The sequence below is a fragment of the Mytilus californianus genome, unplaced genomic scaffold (genome assembly GCF_021869535.1).
Source record: "Mytilus californianus isolate M0D057914Y unplaced genomic scaffold, xbMytCali1.0.p SCAF_5, whole genome shotgun sequence".
Classification (NCBI taxonomy): domain Eukaryota; kingdom Metazoa; phylum Mollusca; class Bivalvia; order Mytilida; family Mytilidae; genus Mytilus; species Mytilus californianus.
The window spans coordinates 116,963,208-116,972,799 of record NW_026262701.1 but is presented as its reverse complement, the minus strand read 5'-3'; the positions used below and the strand labels follow the sequence as shown (position 1 = coordinate 116,972,799).

Sequence of the window (9,592 nt, the reverse complement as noted above, 5' to 3'; positions counted from 1 at the left end):
ATATGAATATGCTACAAAATCAGCTGATGTCAACCTGATTCTTTAAATTTGTCTTAGTCATTTTATGAAAAAAACATTATACATAGCAATCAACAAATATTAATTGTACATTTGATAAAATTAAATCAAAACTTACCGTATCATTATATAAATCATTTTGTTATTTCATTGTGTTTATTATCCTTTGAAAGATTTTTGGTGTTTTTTCATTATTACGCAATAACTTATGTGTACACAATTAACGTGTTCGCTTCATGTTATGTTATGTTCCCTCTATCGAGCCCTTCAGTAATTGTATTGTCCACGATCACGCTATCTTGAACATCTATATTAGGTATAATGTTATAGAATTTAAAACCTTTTTTGTGAATACAATATTTTGTATTTCGACAAACCTAAGTCAACTACAGATTGGAATGTTAGGTAAGTGTAGATATAAATTTAAGTAATACATGTACAAAATTTCTTATTCACTTCAAAATTATGAATGTTGTTACATTTGAGGTAATTTTTTTAAGTTGCATTAAAAATTAAAAAATTCACCACCTTCTTATATCATTTTATCGACCCCGATATACAATTAATAGGGAAATTGACCCAATACGATGTAAGGTTTAAAGTTGAAGGTTATGCTCGAAAATCTCCAAGCAACAGGCAACTTTCAGGTCTAATAAATATAAATGTATATTTATTGTAATATCTTAAAAAGTATCTATGTCCATCTTAATTCTGTTTTCCTTTTTTTTATATTTTAACAGACTTATTGATGTGAATATCACATATATTATATATTCGTTTGTTCTTTTGAAGGAAGAACATACAAAATATTAGTAGTTAAAAGATAATATAAAAAGTGCTACTGAGATATCTAAGTAATATCCATTTATTAAAGTTTCATTTTGACGATCAATCCTTGAAAAACTTAAAATTAGATTTTGTACACATGACACATGTTTTCAGTATATGATTTACCAAAAGGTTGGGAAGTCACGAAAGAAATTGTTTGACATATATAATTAACAACGGCGAAAAAAGTTTAAGGTTTAAGCTACGGGTATTTCATTTGTTTACAAGTTCAATAACGTATATAAATATGGAAAACTATAAATAGAAAGGTATCATTTAAATCATGCTTTACTGAAGATAAAAGTCTAGCAACAAAAAGCATATAAATTTGCAATAAAAAAATCAGTGCGCACAACATGTGTTGCTCAGGTAGATTACTACATTGCTTCTTGTTCCATTTAACATTTTTATTCTTAAAATCTATATGAAAATGAGGCAAATTTGAAAATGACACACTATTATGATAAATTTATAACATCGTAAATTGCTCTAGTATTGCATTAATACTCACTAATTTAAAAGTTGAATTTGAAAGACAAATGTCTTTCTCAAAGATTATCGCGATTAATATAGAAGAAGAAGAAGAAGTTGTAAGAAGAATATATGTTCAAACCTATGTGCAACTTAACAAACTGTCTGCTTGGTTTTTATTTGTAAAATATCATACAAGGAAGTCAAAGACATTGACAAAAAGCAATAATTAACATTTAAAATATTGTTATAATTTTCATCATTTCATTCTTACTTTGTTTACGTTGACATTCTTTTAATATAATTTGGGGTAAATTATACTCGTGTTAATAGTTTACTATCACTTATTTTTTAGAGATTAACATTTTATTTCCACCAATATAACAAACAACGATTCTTCATAAAGTAATGTAATAACCATTATTATTTCCTATGAAGCAAGAATCTTGCAATCTGATTGGTCAATTACTCGGGTGTAAATAAAACCACACCCAGTTCAACCGGGAATAAAACATATGCAAAAATTTCCAATTTTTCAAAGACTTAAAATTTGCCAAAAACATAAAAGAATTTAAAAAGATAATATTTGAAAATGTGCAGCAACGTCGGTGTGGAAGAAAACTTTTTCAATTTTATTCCCTGGTATAAGATACGTAAACGAACGCTACATAGGAAATAAAATCGTTATCCTGGTGCAATCAGGGGTGTACGGAATTGTACACCGGTGTAAAATTCTGTACACCACTGATTGCAATTTGCACTAATTAAACTAATAGCATAATGCAGAAAAAGATGTATTTCACTCATTCTTGAACACTTCTGTAAATTATGTTAAGTAGATTGTGTTGGTTGCTCATTTTGATCTCGAATTACTGTGTTGTTTTTTTTTATTTATTTTTTTAATTGATGTCTACCTCAGTTTTGTGAAACAGAGACTGCTTGACTGTTCCTCTTCCTTGCCTAGTAAATGAAAACGTTATGTGTTAGATAAATTATGTGTGTTCCTTCACCAATTATATTATTATCTAAATAATGTTAAAATGTTTACCAATTTCTATTTAATGTTTTGTTTGCTTATTCCTTACTAATTCCATATTTTGATTTATTTGCAAAGTTAGTTATTGTATCTGATAAGATGATTTCTGTTTTCACTTCTCAAAATTACTAGTAATACATTCTGAATTCATTCAAAACATGATACTGTAGTACCATTCGGCGTCCAGTATGCATGTTTTTAAACAATAAAGGTTGCAATTCTGTAAATATAAACAATGCAATTTCCCATAGGAACTCCCCTTGCGGCTAAAACTGTGACACTTTTACTATGAAGTTTCGTGAAAAATAATATCCCAGAACGGAAAGTTTATATGCACTACTATTTTATTCAAAGGTCAAAATATAGGGCTGTGCGGCATATTTTCAACATTTATATGTCCTGAACTTCTATGAGTTTAAACTGATACTAAAATGCTATACAACCCTTACCTTCATATTTGGACCTCCTAAGAATTAAAATTTAGGCGCTACCATGTTTTTCTGTACTGGTTACATTCCCAAGTGATGTCTCTATGAGATGAAACACAGAGATCATAAATGGGAACCAGTACATTATCAAATTAACATATCTATGAATATTATATATCTCCCCAAAAGAGGCGTGGTTTGAGAAACAGGTGTATTTACAAAGTGCAACCTATACAAACATTTATTCAAATAGAAAACCTTCTAAATACACTTTTTCTCGCAACAATACTTATTTATCAGAATTATAGCCTTAAGGAAATCACTGCATATACTCTAAGTTTCCTTTTACAGTACATTTTATACCCCTACCCCTGTTTCAGTTTTTTAAAGAATTTGAAAACAAGACTTTAATTATTGCCAGCTTACCCTATGTGCATGTTTTTTTACATGAAATGTCTAAAACATGTTTGAAACTATTCTGATAACAAATTGAAAGCATTTTAGAATACTATAAATGTATTGTTTAGTAGTTAATCATTCCAACATTCAAGATTATACAAAGTATTCAATCCTGCCTGTGTCTCCAATCCACATCTTACTGTATGCCTATTTGTCAATGAAAGTTCACAATTTCTGTCTCAAATGGTCAGTTAAGAATTCTTGTCACAACAGTATCATCGCTAACCATATAACTAACATAAGTTAGTTAATGTATGAACTAGAAGTGTCTAAACAAAGCCATATTTGCAAAATTGTATTTAAGAAGAGATCAGTCTGTGCATAAATTCAATAAAAGCTTGATAGAAATGACTGCTTACATCTTAATTTTGCATAACTTTCCAGCACAGTTATTGTTTTGTTTACAAAAGACCTTGAAAATAATAAAAGCATAGCATTTACAAGTTAAATTATCTGTTTTATGACCCAGGGTAGGCATTTTTTTCTGTTTTTGCCCCCTGGGGCCTCACATTTCCGAAATATTTTCCCTGTTTTTAGCAAGGTGGAATATTTAGTATATATTTAGGATAGAACACACTATTGAAAGTTATACTGAGGTCTTTTTGTAATTCTAGCTTGTACTTTTTAATGCCGCGGTCACAAAAAAACACATTTAGGTGTTACGGCTTACTTTTGGGTTATCGACAGGACAAAAATAACCCAACAAAATTATTTAGGAAGGATCAATGAGTTGCAATGACTGCGAAGAGTAAATATAAGCACTTCTTAACTATTTAAATCACAAATAGGCATATATTATGAATTTATTTTGAATTCAGGGCCTTAAGTAAACCATGCATACTGTAAACTGTGAATTTATGCTGAGTCATCATAGTTAAGGCTCAGGATTTCTCAATCTTCATGAAATATTTATAAACTTCATATTTGAGTTAAATTCTTTAAAATCTCTGCGATAAACCAGATTTTGTGAAATTCTGTATGTTCTATTTTTTAACCCTATATAGGTTGCAATTCTGTAAATATAGACAATGCAATTTCCCATAGGAACTCCCCTTGCGGCTAAAACTGTGACACTTTTACTATGAAGTTTCGTGAAAAATAATATCCCAGAACGGAAAGTTTATATGCACTACTATTTTATTCAAAGGTCAAAATATAGGGCTGTGCGGCATATTTTCAACATTCATATGCCCTGAACTTCTATGAGTTTAAACTAATACTAAAATGCTATACAACCCTTACCTTCATATTTGAACCTCCTAAGAATTAAAATTTAGGCGCTACCATGTTTTTCTGTACTGGTTACATTCCCAAGTGATGTCTCTATGAGATGAAACACAGAGATCATAAATGGGAACCAGTACATTATCAAATTAACATATCTATGAATATTATATATCTCCCCAAAAGAAGCGTGGTTTGAGAAACAGCTGTATTTACAAAGTGCAACCTATAGTGGCCCGACATGAAAAATTATGAAACAATTCAAACGAGGAAACTAACATTCTTATATATAATATTACAATTCATGCATAACAAATATGACATCCACTGAATTATAGGCTCGTAATTTGGGGCAGACACATATATAATTTGGTGGTGTTAAACATGTTATTGAGCGCCTCACCCTCCTCATAACCTTGGACAGTTGTTTTACAGCATACCATAAGAACAAACTGTAGAAATGAGTTGCAATCGGTACGAAACACCAAACAACATAAAAGACCTGACTTAAAAACAAGCATCGATATAAGATTACCCGCAGGTACTAGTCGAAAGCCAATAAAAACTAATAAATAAATCTTATCCTCCCAAACGAAATTATGCATCAGTACACAGACAACTAATTTGGTATGAAGACGTCATAAACGGTCTGAGAAATCTATATTTACAGGATTAGGATCATGAGTATACACATAACTGAACATATTAGGCAATATATATTCAGTTAAGATTAAATTTTTGAAAAATTTCAATGTTAGTACCTATATAAAGATTTTTCTACGGTACTAATTTGATAACCATTAATAAGGACTTTATGCAATTGATCAATGAGTTTACATGGATCGTATCTTATTTTTCGGGCTAGAGAAACAACATCGCCATAAAAATTTGGATGTGATACCCCGTTTTTAGTGAGGATTTTTCATTTACAACCACACTTCCTAACAAAAAATAGTTTATCTATGATAGAATTCAGTTTTAATTAATTTGTGGTAAAGAAATAATTCGTTAATAATTTACTTAATAATTTACCAGTTATACATGAATTACGTTAATTTAAATCTAAATCGCTACTGTTAATAAAAGCTTTTTGTCAGTAACTCTATACTTATTCTTATGTTTTCTTGACTCAGTCCCATTTTAAATATGATATTTTGCATTGGTCCCCTTACACGTAACAACATCAAATGTCAGTCTTTAAATAAAAACGTTTACTGATTATTTTTTAATATCATCCCGATATACGCAAGAACTTATAATTTAAATTATCCTGTCTTCATTTCTAGTTTACTTGTATCATTTTTCCTTTCAATTGTCAGTTGGTGTTGGGTATGTAAAATTAGATAAACTAACAGACTGAGCAATTAGAACCAACCAAAAGACTTGGTAAACTCGGGTGTTCCAGAAGAGTGAGCAGTTGTTGCTCCAAAAGTGGCACCGCTATTTTTTATAAATAAAGGCAATAGTCATAAATCGATTTAACTGAAACAAATCCGGGTCACAAACCAAAACTGAGGGAAACACATCAACTATAAGAGGAATAGTGGTTTCTATTCTACAATTTGGAAATCTTGGTTCAACATTACCATGAAAAAACATTGTTTATCACCAGTAAATGCATATTTCGACAATAAAAGCCTCTTCAGTGATGCTCGAGGCAAAAAAAAAATATAATGTAAAGAATATAAAACAAATTTTGAATTGCTGGTAAAACCACAAAGGACCAATTGTATTACAAAACACTGACAAGGAATCATAGCTTATTCTCAAGGCTATTACAATTGAAATCGCAAGTCCTGGTATAAAGCATCAACTATAGGAAGAAAGACTGAAATAGACACTACACACGTTTTAGGTACATGATAACGAATCGGTTTACCGGTATGATGAGTCGGTGTATCAACTCACAAGTGACACATTTCCGCGGTCTTAGTCATCAAGTCTGTACAAAGTCAGGAATATGACAGTTGGTTTTCATTCGTAAGATGTGTTTGAGCTTTTGATTTTGCAAATTGATTAAGGACTTTCCGTTTTGAATTTTCATTGGAGTTCGGTATATTTGCTATTTTACTTTTTAGATAGTAGTTTACCAGCATAGTCGTCTGATTGTAATTTTACCGATTTTGTCCTATTCTCGATTGTGTGTTGTTGCTGATTGTGATATTTTGACTGAGTGTGAATTTGCATGGCGGATAATGTATTCATAGCAGGTGACGCTTCTCTGTCGACTCACCCGGTCTCACACCTTTTGGAGTTCATTTGTTTCCTCAGTTTTTGTTTGTTACCTTGATTTGTCTCCTCTTCGTCTAATGATCAGCAGACTACTGCCGCCTTTATGTATAAGATGCCCCTTCTTTTCATGAAATAAAGACTTGTTGTATACATTTGTCTTAAAGTTCAGAATGAGGAATACTTGTGTAAAAGATGTAGAAGTCCAATGTGTTTTCATACATTAAAAGAGACTTAAATAGTCTGTTTACGACATATTCGTGGACATCTTGGTATCCACAATTGATTCGACCTCTGATTAGGGTAGTAGTTAGTTAAATAGTTACTCCGGATTCCGATATCAATTACTGATGAAATAGATTCAAACATTTTGGATGGGGTTTAGTACGACAGTAGTATAATAATGCATATTCTTTTTTTAAACACTGAAATATTTTTATACTCAAAAATGCATAAAATGTAATTTGCAGGAATGGCAATTTGTCAGATTTGTGTTTGTTTGACTTGGAAACTACATAAAAACTCTCTTATTTTGAATTGCAAAATCCCCAAAATAGAATTTCCAGTTCATTTCTATGACCCTGCTGGTACGGATTTTGCATACTGTGTACACCCAAAACCTGAAAGTGATTGCATGGCATTCTTCAAAAATACAAGTATTTCACAAAATGTGACATCAGCAGAAACAATTCTAACAGTGAAAGGGAGAATTTACCCTCGTGTAAATGGAATCTGGACATGTACGCATGGTAGCGGCGAAAAAGGAAGTGCTGAAATTACAGTTCCTGATTTATCAGGTTAGTTAATTTTAAAATTATTAGTTAAGGTAACAAATACGTATATTTAGTTTTTATAGTCGTATGACATATCTGCATGTAAATTTCTTTCATAATTCTTGAAACTTCAATTATCTTTACGATTCCATTTGCAAAGAAAGTTATATTTTTGATTTTTTTTTTTTTTTTGTGATTGTTTATTTTCAAGGGGCAAATTAAAGAAATAATAAAATGTAAACTTAACTCACTAAATTATAAAAAATTTGAATGAATTATATTTTTAGATATTTTATCATCCTAAACACGTTCTCTTTTTGTAGTAACTGAAACGGACATTGAGAAAAAAATTGGTAAGTTACATTGTATAATTGTCGGAGATTTTGTGTTATTAACAGTATACTTTTAAGGACTTTCTTTTCTAAATTTAATAATTTAAGATGAACATTCCTGGAACATGTTGTTTTGTTTTGTTTAGATGCATACATACGTGTCAGCATTTGTTAACAAATTGTTGAAAATTTGGTTTGTCCAGATTTTAATAAATAAAATTTTGGTAGAACACACATATACATAAACAAACATAAAGGTATTCATTTTCTTTTATAAGTTAAGACAAAAGGCTAAGGTGCAATGTTTCATTTATTTAACATCAAAGCCAAAAGGCAGTGCCTCCGTTTGTTACAAAGACCGCGACGTCATTCATATCAATCGTTGTCATTAACACATTGTTTTTTTCTGTATGAAAAGACAATTTATATGCATATATATTTTCCACATATTTATAATATGAAGTTATTTTAAAAGTAGATATAAATTCAAACTATCAAAATTATGTGTATTTCCCCGTAACATGGAAGAGTCAAATGCAAATAACGCTGATCGAATATATCCGTTACAGAAACAGCACGATACTAACATTTTTAGATGTAATACATTAGCAACCAGCAGCGATCACATTGGATTAGACTATGAGTCAATACGACAGTTTGAATTTATATTGATATGGTGACGATCTCAGTATTGTACATGTTAAGTACTTTTAGGTTTTATCAGCTCTTCGCGTTTGTTTAAGTTTTTGTTTTTCAATTATTTTGTACTCGAGCATCACTAAAGATGAACATGTATTCGTTCATGCGTTTGATTTTGCCATTTTATAAAGGACTTTTCATTTTGAAGTTTCCTTGGAGTTCGGTATTTAGTGCGCTGGGGACGCTGAAGTGCGATGGATACGCTTAATTGCGATGGACCTTTCGCTGATGTGCAATAGTCTATATTACGCGTGATGGTTAGTTTAAAATCTGCAGATATTAAATTACTATGAGCAAAAATTTTTTTTTTTAATTGTTTCTATATAAGTTTTCTTTCATTATTGTCTATGTATGTCCTTAGTTCCTGTTGCATATGAGAGATCGTCCTCTTCGATTTTCTGCATGTGAACATTATTTTGCGTTCATATTTTATCTTTTATTTACTTGGTCCCTCTCATGACTTCCTCGTTTACCATATCATTATGATACGAAAAGTCTGTCTGCCTACCCGTATGTATTTAGAGCCTCATCGAACGTAAAAATAGAATTGTTTGTTGATTTCGAAAAAACAATCCACTACAGATGATCAGATTAACTTTACCACCATCGCACGTCCTGGTTTTGAAAGAACGATTCTTTTTTTAGACATGAACGCGGCTGTCAAAGAAAGCACCCATTTTTCATTGTAATCGTAAGTTTACGTTACGTTTACGTTACGTTTACAATCACCTTTGTGAAACACTCGTATGTGTGATCGATCAGGGGCGGATCCAGCCATTTATAAAAAGTGTGTGTGCGTGTGTGTGGGGGGGGGGGGGGGGTCCTAACCCAGGCTAAAGGGGGGTTCCAACTATATGTCCTCATTCAAATGCATTGATCGTCAGAAAAAAGGGGGGTTCCAACCCCCAGAACCCTCCCCTGGATCCAGCACTGTCAGTGAACTTGATTTTTTGAGTTACATATACAGAACATAAATTTGTTAAATGGTGGTAAAACATATTTTCATTTGTAATGCCCTTCTTGCCCCTACATTTTTACCAGCTCCCCTCCCAGGTAAAAAGATGATAAGTCCCTAAATGTCTACGTATTTTTTAT

At 31.3% G+C, this 9,592-nt stretch overlaps 1 protein-coding gene across 1 annotated transcript in view; it reads left to right on the top strand.

The window, feature by feature from the left end:
- The first annotated feature begins 375 nt into the window (after positions 1-375).
- LOC127700793 (uncharacterized) overlaps positions 376-9,592 on the top strand; it is a 37,959-nt gene continuing 28,742 nt past the window's right edge. The window contains exons 1-3 of the mRNA XM_052204446.1: positions 376-423; positions 7,164-7,490; positions 7,790-7,819. Of these exons, the coding sequence (XP_052060406.1) occupies positions 417-423; positions 7,164-7,490; positions 7,790-7,819 (364 nt within the window). The 5' untranslated portion in view covers positions 376-416. The remainder of the gene's footprint in view (positions 424-7,163; positions 7,491-7,789; positions 7,820-9,592) is intronic.